Source organism: Poecilia mexicana, unplaced genomic scaffold (genome assembly GCF_051168715.1).
Source record: "Poecilia mexicana isolate PSO_F unplaced genomic scaffold, ASM5116871v1 scaffold_18, whole genome shotgun sequence".
In the NCBI taxonomy this organism is placed as follows: domain Eukaryota; kingdom Metazoa; phylum Chordata; class Actinopteri; order Cyprinodontiformes; family Poeciliidae; genus Poecilia; species Poecilia mexicana.
The window spans coordinates 22,659,591-22,680,904 of record NW_028263387.1 but is presented as its reverse complement, the minus strand read 5'-3'; the positions used below and the strand labels follow the sequence as shown (position 1 = coordinate 22,680,904).

Here is a 21,314-nt window from a genome sequence, read left to right as displayed (position 1 = left end):
CTAAAACTACGAGAATGTTTGGGTGAACGTATTCAGACACATTTTTATTATTTGTATATTCTGTACAGTTTTGGCTCAATTGCTGCTCTGAATATGTTTATTTTGTAAAGTAGTATTTTTCTGAGTCTGTACACTCTAGTTAGCGATTAATCGATTACTAAATTACTTGATGATTAATCTAGATTAAGCCGATTAATGTAATAAAACAAACTTTTTCTCAGTTTAATTTCTCTTAGTCGCTCTTCCATATGGATTCACACTTAAATAGTTGCAGCTCAGCAAGTTGGAGAAAAAGCCAGAGAAACGGGATGAAATCATTGCTGATAAACCAATACATCAAACACTGCTTACTGTGTGGTTTTGTTGTTAATTGTTTCGTGTGTGTGAGTGTGTGTGGTAATCCATCTTGGAAGAAAGAGAAGAAAAGTTTCTCCAAAGCAGCCCAGATGCATCTACTTTCCTCCTCTGTTGCTGCAGAAAAACAATGCTAATGCTAACGCTAACGCTGGTGCAGGGAAACCTGAGCAGATCAGCACAGTAAAGGCAGCACTGTGCTTTACTGTAAAAATGGGACATTACATTATTAACAAATGAATTAATATTTATTAACACAGGACTAAAATAGTAAGCTTGAGCTAGATCGCTACTTAAACGCTGAAAGAAGCAAAAGGTTTGCACCAACATGATGTCATCAGACTTGCAGGATGTTTGAAAACCGTCTCAACAAATTCAGGAATTCAGGAAGGACTTCTTTAAAAACATCGACGGCCTTTCAGTCAAAACACTCGGGTATTTCCTGGATCCGGCTGCTCGCCCCGTTACACTGACTGCTGCAGGAAAAGGACGTGATGTAAAGGAACCTGCCGGGGAAAGCAAAGAGAGTAATTTTCACGTGTTTGTCGGTTCCCTCGGTGTCGTTTCTGGAGACAAAAAACTGAGAGAAATGAAGAAATAAAATGTCAGCAACGGGGCGAAAACAGGGCAGCAGAAGAGCTGAAGTTTGTTTGACAGTTTGACAAATGACAGCAATCAAAAAGAGATGTTGGGGGAAGAAATTAATCACAGACTGGAACCAGATGGAGGTTTTATTAAGAAGCAGCAGACATGAGATGGAGAGGGGAAACACCCAAACCAGAAACAGAAGCGATCAAAGTTTAGGACTGTTTGTAAAGTAATAAAATGATTAAACAAGAGATTTAATATGTTTCTGTGGTTTGAGGATTTCAGACAGACCTGTTAGTAATAAAAGATGGTCACAGATATAAGGATACGTAATTATTAATGATGGGACTTTATGTAAATTAAGTCAATTTCAGGTTCCCTATTTAATTAGTCGCATTTTAATCAAATGTTATGAACAACATTTTCTATTCAAAAACCTTTTACTGCTGAATTATTGAATAAATAAACCTGTAAGCTCAACCTGTAAGCTATTTACTGTCTTTTAATCTGTTTTTTAATGTTATTTAACCATCAGTGCCAAATCCTGATCATTCATGAAACTTCTTTGAAATAATATTTCTGTCTGTGCTGCTGCTACATGTTTAGCATCGAGATTATTTTAGTCTTAAAAAGCTTTGCTGACTCCTCTTAGCACCTTTTGGATACAACAGTCTTTTCCAGCATCCATCAGATTCTGTTTTAAATAAAAATTAATCCCCTTCGGGCCAATAGAAGCAGCTTTATCATAAAATGCCAACATTAGCGGATGTAGGTTGTGCGTCAGGTTTAGGGGCGTACCAGAAACGCACTACAAAGGTTCCGGCTTGGGACTTTCATTAAAAAATTAAAATAAAAAAATAAAAGCAATTTATTGCGTTAAAATCTGTGTGATGAAGTAATTGAAAGTCCGAGCTCTAATAATGCCTAAAACAAAACAAAGTCTAATATTTCTCCCTAGCCAGATGTTTAGAAGGAGTTTGTAAAACAAAATATTCTGTAGATGGACGAGACAAACGTGGACGTTTTTTAGACACATCTGTCCTCTTGTGCTTGACATTAAACCAACACATTTTAAAAATAAACCCATCATAACAGTCAAACACGGTGGTGGGAGTGTGATGCTCTGGGACTGCTTTTCTGCTTCAGGACCTGAACGACTTTCTGTGTTTGATGGAACCACAAATTCTTCTCTCTACCAGAAAACCCTGAAGCAGAACATCCAGATATCAGTTCATGACTTTAACTCTACTCCACTTCTGAGTGGCTCAGATTAACAAAATAAAGAGTTTGGAGTGGCCTAGTCAAAGTCTGGACTTGTATTCAATTGATACAAGTCAACAGGCCTGAAAAAGTTCCTATATGGCTCAAATTAAAACATTTCTGCAAAGACGAGCTGGTCAGAATGGTCAAAAACAGATTTCCTGCTAGCAGCTAGCAGTAGCTGCTCAGTCAGTCCGTTATTGGGTTTTAATAAACCGGCCTGGTTCTGTGCCCACATGCTGGTCCAGCCCGTTTCTGTGCGCGTCTCTGTGTGGACATTGAATCATTTAAAAGTCTTTTTCTGTCCTTGGGGCCAGAGTTACCTGCAGTCTCGCTAAATTATACATTTAGAGCAGTCTCAATAATAAATAGATTCTGGGTCGTCATCCCGCCGGGGCCTGTTTTAGTACAAACACGGGCTTTATTGGGACCGGTAACGCTGTTTGGATCCCGGCCCTGTCCTAATGAGGCAGAACGAATCGTCCGAAACAAAAGCAAGTCGATGCGGCGTCCTAATAAGGTCGGCTGCAGCGAACCGTCGGCTGCAGCTGGATAATATATCCACCTGCTTTTTTTGTAGTTTGTTTTATTCGTTGCTTTGTGAATTATTGCTTTAATTGATCCTTCAACATGTTATCTCTCTGAGATTTACACACAAATCTACGTGAGGACGTTCTGTTTTCCCTTCGCTGCTCCTCAAAGATCTCATCTAAAAGTCCGACCTTTGACCCTAGACATAAATTTTAACCTTTAGAAACTCTTTGAAGTGACAGGAAAGCATTTAGTGGAGGCAGACCGTCCTCGTTTTTATGTCCTTCGCCTCGGCCTGAGCCTCGCAGGAATCACTCAGCAGCTGCACACACACATTAGCTTTAGCTCTGTTTGGAAACGGCTTTTTTTGCTAATTGTTTCATGAAGCTGCTGCAAATTGCACGCATGCACAAATCCACAGAAAGTGTCACTAATCTGATCAGCAGCCAAGCAGGAGAAAGTGGGACACAGAAAGCTGCTGCCGGATTTTTTTCAACCCGTCTCCTCGCTTTCTGAATGCGGTTACGCAACGCGCTTTCTCCGCTTTTCTCTCTGTGTATCACCTCGTAGTGTGCACTTCTGCTTTCTATTTCTGAGCAACATTGATGTATTTCAAGCGTTTTTCTCTTTTTGTGCCAGAATGGATGTAAACCTCTGTGAAAAGTTAAAATACAAAAGAAGCTCCCAGAGATGCACTTTTCTTTTGTTGCTTTCTTTTTGTGTTTATCATTTCCAAACGGTGATGAGTTGATTCTTCTGCAGGTTCCTGAAAGGCTATTTTCAGCGCAGCGCGGTTTTAATCGTTTAAACCTCATGCCAGTGTGCTCCGTTGCTGCTTGAAATGAACCGAGCTGAGTAGGGGGAGTGGGTGTATGAAAAAGAACTGGCACCAGACAGATGAATAAAAGTTATGCAAAGAGGCGAATACAATAAGAGAGGACAAAACTGTAAAACAGTGAAGCAGGAAAACTGAGCACTGCTCACGAGAAGCTGCAAAATATATAAAAAAAAACTAAAACTGGCAACAGAAAACTCTGAATACCAACCTGAACAAACCGTCCCGTCCCCATGTTTAAAACATGGCAGTGGTAGCGTCATGCTGTGGGGGTTCGTTTCTCCAGCAGGATCAGAGAAGCTGGTCTGATTTGATGGAAACATGGAACCAAGAAGCTGCAGAAGATTTAAGACCAAAACATGCAGCCAGAGCTGATTTAGATTAAAACATGTTCATGTACTAGAATGGCCCAGTCAAAGCCCAAACCTTTGTCTAATACAAAATAGCATTTTACATTCTGTGAAGTAGAAACAGCAAAAGTTTCAGTGTCTAGATGTGCAAGAAGGATCACCATGGTTTTCACATTAATATTTGAAATAATTGTTTGAAACTGTCATTTTTAATACACACACAAGTATTCATTATTCTTTTTTTTTTTTTTTTTGCTTTTTAAACACCGCAGAGTTTTTTTATTTTTCCTGCTGTAACGTGAACAGGTAGAAGCAGCATAAATACTTCTGTGAAACCCTGTGAACATGCGACTAAGAGGACAGAAACTCGAGTGTGAGCCCAGAAAGTGAATTAGCGTTAGCGTGACTTTGGGTAAGCTGATTGCTTTCTTTTAACATTGAGGGCAGATTACATCATGCTGTAGAGAAATTAAATTACCCAGCACTGCTGAGTGTATTTCTGAGATCACAGCAGAAATTGGCCTATTAATTGAATTAGCTGGGAAGCAGCTTTTTGGTAACGCAGTCGAAGAGACTGAGGTTCAGGGCTTTTGCAGCAGGTTAGCTCAGCTTCCCTTCCTGCGACTCGCTTCTGTTTTCAGCCTGGATGTTTCCGGTGAGGGTCGCAGCAGGAGAGGCGAGGCAGCGCAAAACAAGTTCATTACTTTTTTTTATTTTGCACAAAATCATTTTTAGATTATGAGATTTCAGCCGTTTTAGGGCGTCTCGTCACTTTAAATCCAAATCATCTGCTTTTGGCCAACTCGACGTTTACACTCATGAGAACTGCTGCAAACAGAAGCGCAATTATACCACCGTGAATCTGTGAAAAGCTTTAGTTTTTGCTTCAAGTAGTTTCTGGATGGTAACAACAAAACATTTCTCTCGTTCTGCTTTGGTTGCTAGGCGACGGCCTGGGCTGGCTGGGGTTGCTAGGTAACGGCGCAGTTTGACTCAACACTCGGGAGAATTTTGGAACGGTTCATTTTCCAGACAGCAGAAAACATGAAGTTATTCCCAGAAAACGGTTGGTTGGTTGTTTTTGTTTAGGCGCTTGTGCTGTTTTTAGAAGCAGCAGAAACACAAACGGAAGTACAGAAATATGCAAATGTGTGTTTTGCATAATATGTTCCTGGTAGCAGAACATGCAAGCAGCAAAGAGCTGACTTTCCTACTTACAGTATCAACTGAAACATCATTTTCTATGTTTTCATCACGGAAACAAGTTTGAATTGTTGTTTCTAACACAAAAACTTTGCCTTATGTGCCACAGAGCAGCCCGGATTACAAACCATCATATATGAACACTATTATTTACCTCTTTTATAGCCTTTTAAATAATATTTAGCTTTTTAAAATTGGATGAAAACCATTTGTTGTACATTAAAGGACAATGCTGCAGTTGTTTAAATCTTTCTTATTGTCTCTGCTGCCTAAATACAGCAGGTAACACTGGAGATCATATTATAAATGTTTTAGTACAACAACCTTTGGTACAAAACTTTCAGCAAGCGGGTTTTAAAAAAAGGCCATCGGTCATCTTAGACGCAGCCCAAAATGATCCTCATATATTTCTTGGTGATTGTGCTGGAAGTGGCTGCTGTTTTCTAGTTTCTAGCCTCCAGTTTGCCCAGATTAGATGGAGCAGAAACGAAGCTCTTTAATTTTACAGCCATTACAGTCATTTACAACACATGGCTGCCTCTTCACTAAATGTGCTACGCTTGGCAAACTTCTAAAGCTGGCAGCAGTTTGAATATTTAAAGCACCTGGACTGAGACCTCAACAGTCGACAGAGTGAACCGGATGTGAGAGCTTTGAGTGAGATTCTGACATTTGGGCTCAAATTCAGTTCGGTTCTGCAGACAAACGGAGAGCAAATGATTGGGTCTGCGTTTTATCCCCTCTGGTAGCTGTGTTTACATTCTAGTACTCTCTGTGTGGTGGTAGCAACGGTTCTTATTGTTTTATTAATGAAAACGGGACAATTCCCTGCAGTCTGCAGATCTATGTTGCCTCATTCAAAATGAAAGAGCGTGTGTGTGTTCGTGTGTGCATTTTGTTGGACCCAGAAACGGCTCGGCTTTGTGTTTAACTGACTGGAAGATGACTCTTTTTAACCTTATGGGTGCTTCCTCTAACAGTTTATGGGCTACACAAAACGTGTTCATTACAAATTTTTGCTTAAAATCCTTCTTAGATCAGGAGACTTTAGTTTGCTCAGTCCTGCCTACTTTGAAAAGCAGAAGTAGAGCCTCCTGCACAACCATCAACAATGTAGCAAGTGGTTTCTGGGTGGTTAGTCAACAGCTAAGCGTGTCACAATAAACAATAAATCAATTAATCGCATGATAAATGAACACCAGCTCAATAATTTCCATTTGCATGAATTTGTCGTTTGTCTCATTTTCCTCTTTCTATCAAAAACTGGATAACAAAAGTCTTAAGTCTGGCGCTTTGTTTCAACTAGACAATTTTGTTTACTTCATAGCTCATTTTACTTGTTGTGTCTGTTGTTTTTGTTCATTTATTTCGGATATTTAAAATGTCTTTCAGTTCCAGTGTTAAATGTTCATTAGCATTTTAAGTTTATTGATCTTTGAGAATGTGTTCTCGCATTATTAAGCCATTACCGTTAAATTACTTGAAAATGGCCTCAAAACAACAATACTTTTGTTTATCGCAATAACTTCTGGGACAATTTATTGTCTATTACAGTTTGTAATTGTGGCAGGCTGCAAAAGAACAAAACACAGCAGTCAGTGTAGTGCGGTAAAACCAGCTGACCAAACATGCTGGAGTTCCACTTTGGTTGCTAGGTAACGAACTGAACTCTGCTGGGGTTGCCAGGCAATTGTGAAATGCAACTCAACAATTGGGAGGTTTTTGTGAAGCAGTTTGTTTTCCAGACATCAAAAAACATGAAGTTATTGCCAGAAAAATGGCTGGATGTTTTTGTTTTTATTGGTATTTTTAAGCGCCTGTGTTGTTTTTGTAAGCAGTAGAAACTCAAAACAAAGTACAGACACATGCAGAATTTGAACTTTTTGCATAATAGGTTCCCTTTATGTTCCCTACATGAGTGCTTTACAGTCAACTCATGTAAAGCACTTTGAATTGCCTTGTTGCTGAAAATGTGCTATATAAATAAAATGACCTTGCCTTACCTTTAAAGTGAAGCAAAACTAGAATACAAGCAGCTACTCGTGTTTCTTTGTGTTTTATTACCTTACGGTTTATGGCGGTGCAGCGGTTCCTGCATTCTTCCATAACTTTCCTCTCACTTCTCGAAGCCTCTTTACGTTCCTCCTCCTTTGCGTTGCTGCGTTCGACCCGGTCCAGTGTAAACAGTCTTGTGTTGGTGTTCTGGCAGCTCTTGGGTCAGCAGCCACTACCTGTCCGTGGGCGAACGCGGAGCTGCAGTCCTTGTGTAACGCCTGCCCTGCCCGGTGTCACGTAACCTGCAGAAGCTGCAGCAGCGGAAATGCAAATTATGTAAAACCCCATTCATCCTGCTGCGCGGAGCGCGGCCGCTTCTCTCCAGCAGGTTATCGTGAGTCATCAGAGCTCCACCGGTCCAGCTGTGAGCAGCTCAATAAACGGGAATTTAGGACCAACTTTTCCACTTGGACAGTTTCCCAGTGTACGCCTCGTCCCCGGAGGATCCACCAGATAACTCTCTGCATTCGTTAACGATTAGGAAGAGAAGGAAGTTTTTTAGGGGGGGTTTTGTGCCTTTGCTGCTGCAGTTTATAGGAGAAAAGATGAAATAAGAATATATTAATAAGAATGATGTTTAGCATCAAAGCAGTTTTATTTTTTTGGTCATTCCTGGACGGAGTCCACTGATTTTATCACTTTAGAGTCTGCAGGCTGCCAGCAGGGCACATTTCATGGACTGTTTTGTTCCGGCTGCTGTTGTGTGTGGATTTGGTGCTTGTGTAGGTGTTGTTTGTTTTAGCTGTCTGCAATTTAAATGTTTGTTTTTTTCTGATTTCTTCTTTAAAAGACTCTCTCAAATCGGTTTAAAAGACGTGCAACACATATTTCCAAATCATTTCTCATGTTTTTTACTTACTTAGTTATACTTATAGTTATACTTTAGGCCCAAAACTGTCCCTGTCATAAAAGTGATAAAACATTTCTGGGTTTTTTATTCTGAAAAGTATAAAATCCTTTCAGCTGCTTCAACCTAAACATAGATATAAAGGTATTTTACTACATAGTCCTGACTTAAGATATTTTTTTTCTTTACTGTTTTCTAACCAAAGTTTCTTTTTCTGATGGGAATGACTCAAAACAGTCGACTTGTTGTAAATTTGACATATTTGAACCCAAAAATGCAGAAAAGCAAATATGCAGCCGTTTTTTCAAACAGTCCAAGCAAGGACCAGCAATGTGATAAACAGAAATAGTGAAATGTAAAATGTTCAGAAATTAAATACATTTAGATTAAATAATATGAAAGTTATGTTTCAGTCCATAATATTTATTTTCGTTTTGGTGAAATTTTGTTTTATAATTTTTCCGTCATTGAATTTTTCAAAAATAAAATGTACTCAGATTGATGTGATGTTTTAGTTCAACCAAATACAAAAAAATAAAAATGATTACAAATACAATAAACCACTCTCTACTCTCTACAGTTTTGGTTCTGTATTGATATTAGCTAGTCATCTTTTAGCTAACATTACCTGCATCCAACAGCTTTACTCAACTCAGTCGGTTAGTTTGGAGGGAAAAACTGTGAAAAGTTCTTTGCGTTTTGCTGGTTTGCTGCCGTGATTCTAACACAAACCTACGTAGCTCCACACAGCAGCAGCAGGTCTCCTTCACAGGTGGAAACCCAGCGCGAGCGTCGTAGCGCTCATGTTGCGTTTAAAGGCGGCTCGGAAAAACAGGTTACAACATGTTAACAACGGATTAAACAGTTTTAACTGCTGATAAAAGTGACAGAGGACACAAATATGGGAAGTGTGGAAGCCTCTACTGTATCATCCAGATGGCTTCCCGTGCCCCCCCTGCAATGACACAGCGCACCCCCTAGGGGGCACGCCCCACAGTTTGGGAACCTCTGGCTTAATTTATGCTCGTCGCAATCTTTCAAAACTTTGTACCTCATTTACTTTGGTATTTGTTCAAACTATCATTTGCAATAATTTAGATTTTAAGGGTTAAATAAAGATCCATTTGACGGTGAAGTGTAATTTTCTGTCACTTTCATTTATTTTCTTTACTGAAAACATTCTTGTCCAGGTCCTTTTAAGCCATTTCCAGCGAACGGTAAAAGCTGTGTGTGTTATATAAAGCTGCTATTGGATTAGCATGAAAGAGTGTGGTTTTCTGCGCTGCAGGCACTCTGAGATTAAGTTTGAGACTTTATCCTGTGCCGTTTTCACACCACTGCCCTGGCCTGCTGGGAGAGAGAGGCAGCAGAGCAGACGGAGCGCGGTAATCAATTTAAAACGGACCGGAAATTGATCATCGAGTTGAAGGGTGCTTCCCCAGTTTTCAGGAGTAAAATGACATGTAGTAAAAGAAACCATGGATGGAGGGAAGCATAGTTGGGTGAAGAAATGACCTAAAGTACCAGTGAAGGCCGTATAACTGCTAATCTACACTAAACTAGTCAATATATTGGCATTAACATCTGTATTATCTCAGGATTTTGAGTGTTTTTCCAGATCAAGTGATATTTGATGGTCTAATAAGAAAACTTCATATATTTATAATGAAAATTTTCTCCCAAAGTTGAATTTGATCCTTACCATTTGGCACCATTTCCCATCTTGACCACCATTTCCATTATTCATCTTTTAGGCATGACGATGCTTAGATGGCTAAGCTGATCTTTAAAAACGTAGTAAAAACCTTCAACATGGATAAAGATGCTTTAAAACCAAAGAATTGTTTTTTTTAAAGATTTATTGAAAATGCCTTTGAGGCTGCTGCTGTGACCTTTCAAATTGAATTTTAAAGATGGACGATGATGAGATGCAACAGTGAAGCCTGACCCAAAGTTTGGTTGAACTGGTTTTATTTAAACTAAGAGGCAGACAGACCGATGAAAGTAGATGTTAAACGTGTCGTTATTTACCGAATGTCAGTTCATGACAGCAGTCATTCATAAAGACTCCTTCAGGTTTATGACATGTCGGTCCAGTGATCCCTCCAAACTCCGCTGAGTTATTTCTTGGTCGGCTACTTTTTACTTCTTCTAGAGGAAAACCTTGTTGAAGTGTCGCTGCTCTTGCTAGAGTAAAATCTTCTTGTACTTTCCCTCCTCTGGTAACACCTGCACCGCATTGTTGCCACTGCAGTCCAACTTCAGTCTATCGGGTTCGGATTGGAAGCGACCTGATCGCCCACCGCTCACTGATTCACCGATTCCTCCTGGACTTTGTGTTTATGTTGATCATCCTGCGGCTCCCGGCTGATTTCCACTGACCAGCGATGATGAACACGCCACCCACCGTCCTCCATCGCGTTACGCAAGTGGAGCTGATCCGTAGGTTGGGTTTAAGGTGCACTGGTGGTTTCTAACGCGCCTCACGGCACCAGAACACACCACTTCCTGTCAGAGGCGTCCATTTTTTATTTTCTGTCAGACGTGATTTCAGAGGCTGTTTTCAATGAAATCCAACTCAAACAGGTTTGGTAAATTATGACACAGATGTTTTCCAGCTGGAACTCTGTGAGATTCATCCTAAAACAGAAAAAAGAAAGGGAGAGAGAGAGATGCAGACTGCTGTAGTTCAGGTCCTTCATTAGCATACCGCTGCCATAGGAACAAGCAATGGAGACGAGCGAGAGAGGAAAGAGAACAGGGAGAGAATAAGGAAAAGAGACAAGAGGAAGGAGGGATGAGGAGGACAAGGGATGGAGGAGGGTGCCAGAAGGGACGAAAAGCAGCGAGAGATGCATTAAATATTAAGAAAAGATGGAGTGAAGGAGAAAGGAGGATGAGGATTTGTGATTAGTGGTGGAGAGGAAAGAAGAGAGGAATTAAGAAGGAAAGAAACACCAAAGATGAAAGGAAAAGAAGGACATCAGACTAAATATAGGTCAAGAAAAGAAAGGAGGAGGTGGAGGAGAAAAAAAGGGAAGGAAGGAGTTTGGAGAAAGACGGAAAGAAAGGGAGGAAAATAGATTAAAAGAGAGGGAGACAGAATAGACAGGGAGAGAAGAAGAAAAGGAATGGGAGGTACAAAAAAGAACAGATATTAAGAAGGAAAGAGAAAATGATGGAAGAAACAGAGAGAAAAAGAAAGGAGACAGAAGGAAAACAAGAGAGAAAGAAAGAAGGATAAAGAGAAAAATGGAGAAAGAAAAAGGCAGAAAAATGAGAGAAGTAATACAGAAAAGGAAGAAAGAAAGGAAGAGAGGAAGAAATGGGGGGAAAAGAGGGAAAGAGAGAGGAGGAGGCAGAGGGAAAGAGAAAGGCAGAGAAAATAGAGAAAAAGAAGAGAGATAAATAAAGGAACAGACAAAAAGAAGTGAAGAAAGAAATAAGATTTTGAGGAAAGTGAAGAAGCAAAGTGGGATGTGAAGGAGAAATGGTGAACAGGCAGAAGAAGAGGAGCACTGAGGATGAAGAGGAGGATTAGAGGAAGGGATGAGAGAGGAGGAGGTGAAGCTGCAGCAGGCTCCTTGGTTTGACTTCTAACACATCTCCTGCTTCCTCCCGTTTATCCTCTTCCTCTGCTTCTATCGTGTCATCTGTATAATTAAATACATGCATTATCCAATTTTCTCGCTCACATTCTGGCAGCGTGCGTTACCCGGCGGAGGTTCAACAAACCGCTTCTGTTCAGCGCTAAGGTCACAGCCTCCGTCGCTCCCCGAGCCTGAAAGACCAGGAAAAACTCAAACCGAGAGCAGAAACTCCACAGCAAAGTTTTCACATTTAGAGGCTTTTTTAGAAATAACTCCTCCACAGTCCCTCAAAGACGGCCAATTGTTCTCATTTTTCTGTTTTTACACGTTAGACAGATGGAAGATCAACACTTTTACACTCAACTTCCAGAGGTTTAAAATATTCCAGGAAATTGACACTCAATATCTTCATTCATTTAAGTTTCGCCTGTGTAGTAAATAAAAAAAATTTACTCATTTAAATCTGTCATTTCTTTTATAAATATCACTGCAAAAAACATCTTACCAAGTATTTTTGGTTTAGGTTCTTGCACAACCATCTGAGTACATATGAAATAAGACAAAGCTAACAAGTAACTTTTCAGCAACATATAGAGGCTTGTTTTACGTAAATAATTCCTTAATAATGATGAAAAAGTTATAGTTCCACTGGCGCCGTCACCTAGCAACCTCAGCCAAGCCCAGCCCGTCGCCTAGCAACCCCAGCCAAGCCCAGGCCGTTGCCTAGCAACCCCAGCCAAGCCCAGCCCGTCACCTAGCAACCCCAGTTCTAGTTCCACTGGGACATTTCACACACTTCACTTTTTCACATACAAGTAAAATAATCTGCCAAAAGAACTACAACTTTTTAACCAATATTAAGGAATTATTAACTTTAAACAAGCTCCTCTATCTTGCTGAAAAGTTACATTATAAGTTAGTTTTGTCTTATTTCAAGTGTACAAAAAATGTCCACTAAAATTAAGTCTTTTTGCAGTGAGTCACCTTGGTGAATCTTGCAGTGTTTGAAAGAAACTGCAGAAAACACACAAAATCTTATCAAGTATTGTTAGTCTAGTTTCTAGTGCAAATATCCCAGTGTTCTTCAAATAAGACCAAACTGACTTTTAAGCAAGTTTTCAGCAAAAAATAAGAGCTTGTTTGAGTAAATTTTTTTTTTAAATTGATGTAAAATGTCTAGTTCCATTTTCAGAATATTTCACTTATAGCAAGATATTTTTCTCATGTAATAAGTCAAATAATCTGCCAATGGAACTAGAGCTTTTTACCAATATTAGGGAATTATTTACTGAAAACACGTCTTGCTGAAAAGTTACTTTATAAGTTGGTTTTACTTCACTATGAAATACTGCAGAAAACACAAAATCTAACTGTCTTTTGTCTGGTTCCTAATGCAAAGACCCTACTCAACTTAAAATAAGACAAAACTAACCCAGAAGTAACTTTTCAGCAAGATGTAGGAGCTTTTAAATTAATAACCACTAAATAAACAAAAATTTTCACTTGTAACATGAACAAATGTTTTATAGTGAGATGATCTTCCAGTGGAACTGCTACTTTTTAAATTAATAAAACAATCTCGTATATCTTGAGGTATTTAGTGGTTTTGCAGTGTATTTTATGTTTTTATCATGTGAAGCACTTTGAATTTTGTTCCTGAAGTCAAAAGAGACTTGAGAGTCTTAAAGTAAAACACTTTGCAGGAAAAAAAAAAGTCTTGTAAACATCTCCACGTCCATCTTTCCCTCTTCGCACAAAACAAAATGCTGCGGCGCTCGAAGCTGGTAAAACTGTAGTGATTCAGTCTAACACTAACAGATGAGGACGTTCCAGATAAGACGTGCCAGGATCAACTGTTTATGAAACGGGCCCACTCCGATAAGAAATGTTCAAAAGAAAACAAGGACGTGTGGAAATGTACAGCCATCGCCAAATGTTCCTCCGTCAAAACGTAGCCGAGGATCACGCATGATTGACAGCCGCAGGCGCCGACTCCATCATCTTTTGGCAGGCTGCCTCCTTTAGCTTTTAGCTAAATGTTTGCTTGATAACAGTTGTGTGTCCTTGTGTGAAGGTGGGATGTGCAGCGCTGGTGTTTATTCAGTCCATTTATTTAATAGGATGTTTGTTTGAGGGGAAAACACACTTTTAGCATTATCTTATCCACACACACACAGCTTAAAGTGATAGATAACCTTCTGTAGCTGCAGCCCTTTTAGAGTGAGAAGCTAATTTATAGTGTTTGGACTTTTATCCCACACCAAACTAATCACTCTGACGCAGACATGGGACGGCAAAGACCAAAACAAGCAGGGAAGGAACTACAATGGAAACCTGACAGAAGCACTTGTCTGGTTTTTAGGGACATAAAGGGACATGGTTTAATGTCCAGCAGGGACAAAAGGCTTTGGTTTAATGCCAGAACTATCAAAGGAGGAATTTAATGAGATGTAAATGAAAGCGACCACAACAGCAGGTCGACTACAACTTTGTGACCGCAAAGAAAAAAAACAAAAACCAAAGTGCCGTACTCATCTAAGACGTTTTGCAGTAAAGAAATAACATCTGTAGTGTTGCATCACTGGAGCGTTGTCTGTTTCAGCTGAAATGTATTCAAGTCTATAAAGTTTAGGAAGCCGAGTTGATGAAACCATTTGACGTAAACATAATGGTGTTTTTCCCAACCACTGGGGAGAGAAAGCTTCTCTGAGCCATCGGTTGTTTAAATATGACCAGCTGTTTGTACAAATCCAGAACTCACTTTTAGAAATTGTGGAGTGCTCATTGTTTTAGAGCAACATTTAGCTTCATATCAGAGCAAAACCTACAGAAACTCCTCCTAGTTTATTACTTAACAACCCAGAACAAGAATCAAACATGGAGGACAAACCAACATTTAGCTTTATACTTTTTAGTTTATTACTTTAGTAAGTAATAAAGTTTCTAATCCCGTTTCTCCGTCTGGTTTCAGTTTGTAGCGCAGCCGAACTGCCAGCAGCTGTTGGCCACTCTGTGGTACGACGGTTTCCCGGGCTGGAGGAGGCGACACTGGGCCGTCAAACTGGTGACCTGCTTCATCATCGGACTGCTGTTCCCAGTCTTCTCACTGGTAAGAGTCAAACTGGAGCATCACTCATAAAGTTTATCTGGCTAATAAACGCAAGGAGACAGAAGACAGAATAAGCTCCAAATCATCTGAGTCTAATGCCACATTTTCTCAGGTAGTCACTGTTTTTTTCTTTTACGTCACTCGGAAATAAACATGCAGACTCGCATAGGAGCAAACCAATCTGGTTCAGTTGAGTTAATTTGGCTCTGGCTGTAATGTTGATAAGAGTAATTAATGTAGTCAAAGTGTTTAAAGTCGTGTAATCTTCCTGATCTGCACATCAGGGTTTTGACAAATCATGTAAACATCGTCTGGTTCCTCAAGCTGCTTTTTGTTTCAGTTTCCAGCACGACCAGTCTGGAGCGACATGTAAACCAAATTCATTCCTGTTGCTTAATTTATGCTTAACACAAACTACTTAACATGCATAATTTGTAAAACCTTGTAAGCTTGCAACTTCTTAAATGTTAGAGGACACAAAATGGGATTTCAGCACTGACTGAAAAGGCTGATTGAGTTTTTCAACCAATTTCATCCACTAATAACTTTTCTAATTGCTAAAAATGTTTGAAAATATTTTTTTTCTGCTATGAGATGAAGAGATGTTTATCTATTATCTAATTAGATGAAATGTTGTAATTTAATTTAATGTCTTTCTATGAAGGTTTTTTGCTGATTTCTGGACATTTTAATGACTCAAGTTGAAAACGGAGTAAATCTGAAAAATAAAAATATAAAATGTTTTAGCATTATAAAAGCTGTATGTATATTTTTCTTGTCATCTTAACTGATTGCAGATGTTTATTTCTGCATCTCTAACTTGACCTATATGTGTAAAGAAAGTTAAAATGAAATTTGGTCATATTCTATCAGTGGGTAAAGGACACAGAAATGTTACTCTTACAAGAGAAGAAATACCTCATATTAAAATTACTCGTCTGAAAGTAAAAGGTTAAAATAAAACTAAAAGTCAAAGTTTCAAAAAACGTTACTCAAGTAAATGTAATTGAATAAATGTACCTTAGTTCTTTTGGCAGATTATTTCACTTATTATAGGGGGAAATGTTCTTGTTATAAGTGAAATAATCTGCCAGTGGAACTAGAACTTGGTTGCTAGGTGACCGCCTGGGCTTGGCTTGGGTTGCTAGGTAACAGCGCCAGTGGAATTTCATCAGTATTAAGGAATTATTGACATAAAACAAGCTTTTTGCAGTGTAACTTTGGGACTCCAACAGCCTTCTGAGCTCCCCTCACCATCCTCTGCAGGGCCGTTCTTTTTTGGGGGGGGGACTCTTTGTTTTTTTTTGTTTGCCATGTTCTTCGCCATCCAACCGGCTTGTGTTTCTTTCCCGCCTCCTCAGATCTACCTGTTGGCCCCAAAGAGTGCTCTGGGGCGCTTCATCAAGAAACCCTTCATCAAGTTCATCTGCCACACCGCGTCCTACCTGACCTTCCTCTTCCTCCTGCTGCTGGCGTCGCAGCACATCGCCCGCACCAACCTGCACATGCAGGGACCCCCACCCACCATCGTGGAGTGGATGATCCTTCCCTGGGTGCTGGGTGAGTTCAGAGTAGTAATGTCACACCGGAGTTAATTCAGAACAAATGATTCGTCCCCGTGGTACATTTCATTTCTAATGTGTTTGAGCTACTAAAGGGCATACTCTTAAATACGAACCCATTATCTTTTATACTTCTCAACTCTCAGACTTCCTTCTAAGCTTTCAAGGTTGTCTTGGTCAACATTTCTTTAGTTTGTTGGTCTTTTTGATGTCTGACATTTTTCACAGCCATGTTTAGTCCGCTTTGACTGAACTCTGTAGAAAGTCGAGTTTGTTTGTTGAAGTGTGAATGTGTAATCAGAATTGTTCAGTTGATCATCTGCTGCATGTCTGGTTATCAATAATTAAACTACAACTTCATTAATAAAAATTCTGTCACTTGTCAGGAATTGTTTGTGTGACACAAGAAGTGAACTCTGGTCTGTCTGAAAACCCAGATCTTGATTCAGTTGAAGTGAATTCTGATGCAGTTTGAATGCTTATGTGAGTGCCAAGCGGACTGGAACAAGAAACAGACTACAGTGCAAGGCATTCTGGGTGAATACAACCAAAACAAACGTTTGTTTGTAGCACCAGCAGGAGAAGTTGCTCTTATCTTTTGCTAAAGACAAAATAGAAATCCTACAACTGCTAAAATTTGATGGCGCTCTACTTTTGTTTACATTTTTTTGAAGCAGGAAGTTGCATGCAAGTCTTCTTCAGAGGTTTTCAGGTTGTTTCCTCCATTGATCCTTGGTGCAGCGCCCCCATGGGCCAGGAGGGGAACAGGTTACTGAAAGCATTTGATTCCAGCTGAAAAGGTAGAAAGTGTTGCAATTTTTTTCCCAATCAAACCAAATGTGCTGGACTATCAGGTCTGAAATCACCCCAAAAGTCACTCAGACGTAACAAGGTTCTGAAAACTTTGTCTTTAATACTCAAACCAAAACAGCTATCAGCATCATTTTTGTTGTACGTAGAAGAACATAGCCACAAATTCTTATAATCTTAAATTCTTATATTCAGCTGTGATCAAATCCAAATCTTATCAAATACAAATCTTGTCAAAGCAGGTATCAAAAGATTCCAACGCAGGTCCGAATTGTTCAGTAATTCGGACCCATTTCTGTGAAATCCTACAATAATGTAATCCAACAAAAAGAAACATATAGTTCTTCCTTAATTTAATCTGACTTTGAAATAACCGACAAAAAACACGACAGCACTTGAATAAATGTTTCAAAGTCTTTGTAATAAAAATAGATCTTACAGATAAATTTGAACGATTCACACCCAAACAAACAGCCAAACTGTCTCCTCTCCATAAAACAGACGAATCAGAAACATCCCAGGTTACTTTCTGTGGCTGATTGCTAATCATTCAGAGATATCTGTGGGCTTAAGTGGTGCGGATGTGTGTGGTCGGAGCGCGTGGGGGAGGTGGTGAGTGGGTGTGAGTGGGCAGGTGTGAAAAATAAATGATTACATCTCCGTCTTCTTTCTCTCAAAGCGCTGACACCAATCATTTCCAAATCCTGATTGTAATCATTCTGAAAAATATAAAACCATCTGCTGCTCTGCGTCACTTCATACGCTTCCTTCTACTTTAGAAACTGTCTTAGACTAAACGGGGAATATGTCAAGTTATTGAGAAATTCATAAAGATTGAAAGCTGATATTCCATCTGTAGTTTTTTTTTTTTTTTGATGAATTCACAAAACGCCATAAAATTTGTTTGATATGGAGGCAAACATTATAATTTGTGTGGGGAAAAATGTCAAAATCACTTTAAAAATATGAAAATGTTGCATTTTAATTTATTGCTTGTACCTGAAGAAAGCATAAAAATCGTAAAATCAACTACTACCATTTTTACACCATTAGGCCTGAGAAGATTTTGTCAAATTTCACATACAAAACGGCTTATTCAAAGTTACGGATGCATTCTTGCTTAAGTTCCCATGATTGTTTCCATCATTGCAGCTAACAGTGAATAAAACTAAATTAGTTTGGCATTTTTGTATTTATGTTGCAGTAGTTGAAAACATAGGACTTGACTAATTACTCTGGATATTTTCTAACCAAACATTTCCCTTGATTTAAAAAAAAATTAAGTCCACCTGAATAAATGCTGACATTTTAAATTTTTAATATGTATACTTTACCAGTAAGTGATGATAACAAGGAGAAGTGCTAGCTCTATTGGCAGATAAATGAACTTATAACAAGGGAAAAATATCTTGCTGTTAGTGAAATAATCTGCCAGTGAAACTACTACTTTTTTTAACAATATTAAGAAATTATTTACTTAAGACAAAACTATGTTTTGCAGAAAAGTTACATATAAGTTAGTTTGTCATATTTCAAGTGTGCTTAGATATTTGCACTAGAACTAAACCAAAAATACTTGGTAAGATTTTGTTTTTGCAGTACAACCTCTTGGTTTGGCATAACTGCAGCTGCTGAAATATTTAGATTTGCACGTCAAGCCAGTCTGAAAATTCGGGTCACTGAAAAGCCACAGAGCCGATGTGTCACAGAACCAAACTCACCAGAGGGATTGATATCAGACTTAAGGGTTCAACCAAGCTAACCAAGGTCACTTCTCTTATCGTAGCCTTAAACTCTTGTTTATTCCAGCGAGGAAACGTCTTCTGAATAATTTAGAGTAAAGCTTGGCTTGATGTAAAGTCAGTCATAGGGAACAAAGATGCTCGCTCCCTGCTTAATGACCTGTGTCTGCTGAAAGAGAAACACATTGATGTATGAACAGCCAGCGATGTCGGGATGTGTCTGCTTGTGTGTTTCAGGTTTTATCTGGGCAGAGATCAAGGAGATGTGGGATGGGGGATTCACAGAGTACATCCATGACTGGTGGAACCTAATGGACTTTGCCATGAACTCCCTCTACCTGGCCACCATTTCTCTGAAGATAGTGGCTTATGTCAAGGTAAAACGTCTGGCACCGTGATAGACGAGAAAATCACGAGGCTATTAATGTTTGAAGATCTGGAAGTGCAATAAAACTGAGCGATTGTGGCAATACTGTGTAATCAGGCAGTGATGGAACAACAGGCAGCTGGCAGATGTAAATGGTTGCAATTGGTTTGTTTGCGCAGTAAAGGGGAGATGAACTATTTCTCCATAGCCAGAACAATAGAGCCGTGTTTATCTGTTGGTAATGCAAATTATAACACAACAATGACATGAGACATGAGAAAATAACACTGATAGTTTGCAGACTCATTTTCAGTTGTAAAGAACTATTGCATACAAATTAAGTCCCAATTAGGGCACTCATAATTGGTTATAAAAACTGTGTGCAGGTTTTCAAGTATAAACGATGCTAAATAAATAGGTTTTAAATAGCAGCCAATAAAAACACAGCAATTTGGACATTGTTCATTTGACAAAATAATGATAATATAACAAAATTTCTTGTACAAAGCTGACAAGAAGTAAAAAAAAATCATGGTTACCTGTTAGCTTTAATCCTTTAATCTCAAAAACTATCAGATTTTGAGATTAACTTATTTTAGGAGGTTAAGAGAATTATAAACTTACTCCTGTATCTTCCTATCACTGAGTAGCTATCAGAATACTTATAGCCAAGCTAGAATCTGTTAGCTTTTAGCTTGACTTAAAGTAGCTTTTCATCTGTATGTGTTAGCTCTTAGCTTGATTTCTAAGATCATTTAATTTTTTTATGTTGACTAGTTAGCTGTAAATCTGACTGCTAGTAGCTGTCAACTTAGCAATAAGTAGCTACTAGCTGTAACAAGCTAATAATAGCTGACTGTTATGGTTTGGTTCTGTTAGCTTAACCATAATTAGCTGTTACAGCTTGATGGTAAGTAGCTGTTAGCTTGACTCCTTTAGCTGTAACCAAGTTAGTAATAGCTGTTAACTTGGTCCTGTTAGCTTGACCATAATTATCTGTTATAGCTTGATGATACGTAGCTGTTAGCTTGACTCCTTTAGCTGTAACCAAGTTAGTAATAGCTGTTAACTTGGTCCTGTTAGCTTGACCATAATTATCTGTTACAGCTTGATGGTAAGTAGCTGTTAGCTTGACTCCTTTAGCTGTAACCAAGTTAGTAATAGCTGTTAACTTGGTCCTGTTAGCTTGACCATAATTATCTGTTACAGCTTGATGGTAAGTAGCTGTTAGCTTGACTCCTTTAGCTGTAACCAAGTTAGTAATAGCTGTTAACTTGGTCCTGTTAGCTTGACCATAATTATCTGTTATAGCTTGATGATACGTAGCTGTTAGCTTGACTAGTTTATCTGTAACCAAGTTAGTAATAGCTTGGTTGCAGCTAACAGGACCATTTTGTTGGTTTGGTTCTGTTAGCTTGACCATAGCTAGCTGTTAGCTTGATAAGATATTGAGACCTTTATAATGTCTTCATTTGTTTACCAGAGTATTTGCTTGTGTGCCAAGCCACTCCTAAAGAAAGCAACAACCTTAGCTTTTAAATCTGAGTCTAACCCTTTTACGCCGGAGTTTCAAGCGTCTGACTAAATAAATCTTCCTTATTTTAATTGTAAGTAGTTCTTTAAATAAATGTCCTGTGAGATGATATACTTACCCATGTATCGATAACAACTGGAACTTTCAATATCCAGCAAGTTATTTTCGAAATATACCGTCTATTAAACGAGTGCCCCCCGGATTAATTACGCTCTCTGCAGCTGCAGCTGTGAAGTTGCCGTATTAACCCGATACTTGCTGGAAAGTGCAACGTCTCCCCTTTCAGAAACCGTTGGAATTTTTCAGATAGCGCTACGTGTGGCGGAATTACGGTACTGCAAATTTGGATGCGTCGCCGCCGACGCATGTTTAGCCTAATCCATGTTTAGCCTAAAAGGGCTAAACATGGATTAAGTAAGTAGCAATCCTGAATGCAACTGAATACCTCTCCTTTATGTAGCTGTTTGTTAGACTCTGAGTTAGCATCAGGAGATTTCTCCAAATTTTCACTCAGACTGGAGTTTACTGCAGGTAAGGTGCTGACTATTCATAAATATTCCTGACAAGCCCCACTTGA

General features: G+C 39.1%; 1 protein-coding gene and 1 long non-coding RNA gene across 2 annotated transcripts in view; one reads left to right on the top strand and one right to left on the bottom strand.

Moving 5' to 3' along the window:
- The window catches only part of trpc5a (transient receptor potential cation channel, subfamily C, member 5a), a 131,113-nt gene that overhangs the window by 82,009 nt on the left and 27,790 nt on the right, over nt 1-21,314 (top strand). The window contains exons 9-11 of the mRNA XM_088016255.1: nt 14,585-14,722; nt 16,084-16,282; nt 19,074-19,213. Of these exons, the coding sequence (XP_087872381.1) occupies nt 14,585-14,722; nt 16,084-16,282; nt 19,074-19,213 (477 nt within the window). The remainder of the gene's footprint in view (nt 1-14,584; nt 14,723-16,083; nt 16,283-19,073; nt 19,214-21,314) is intronic.
- Nucleotides 581-7,393, bottom strand: LOC106919235 (uncharacterized). The gene is made up of 3 exons (XR_001418581.2): nt 7,186-7,393; nt 3,780-3,903; nt 581-860 (listed from the first exon to the last, which is right to left on the bottom strand). It is a non-coding gene; the product is annotated as an uncharacterized LOC106919235 (long non-coding RNA).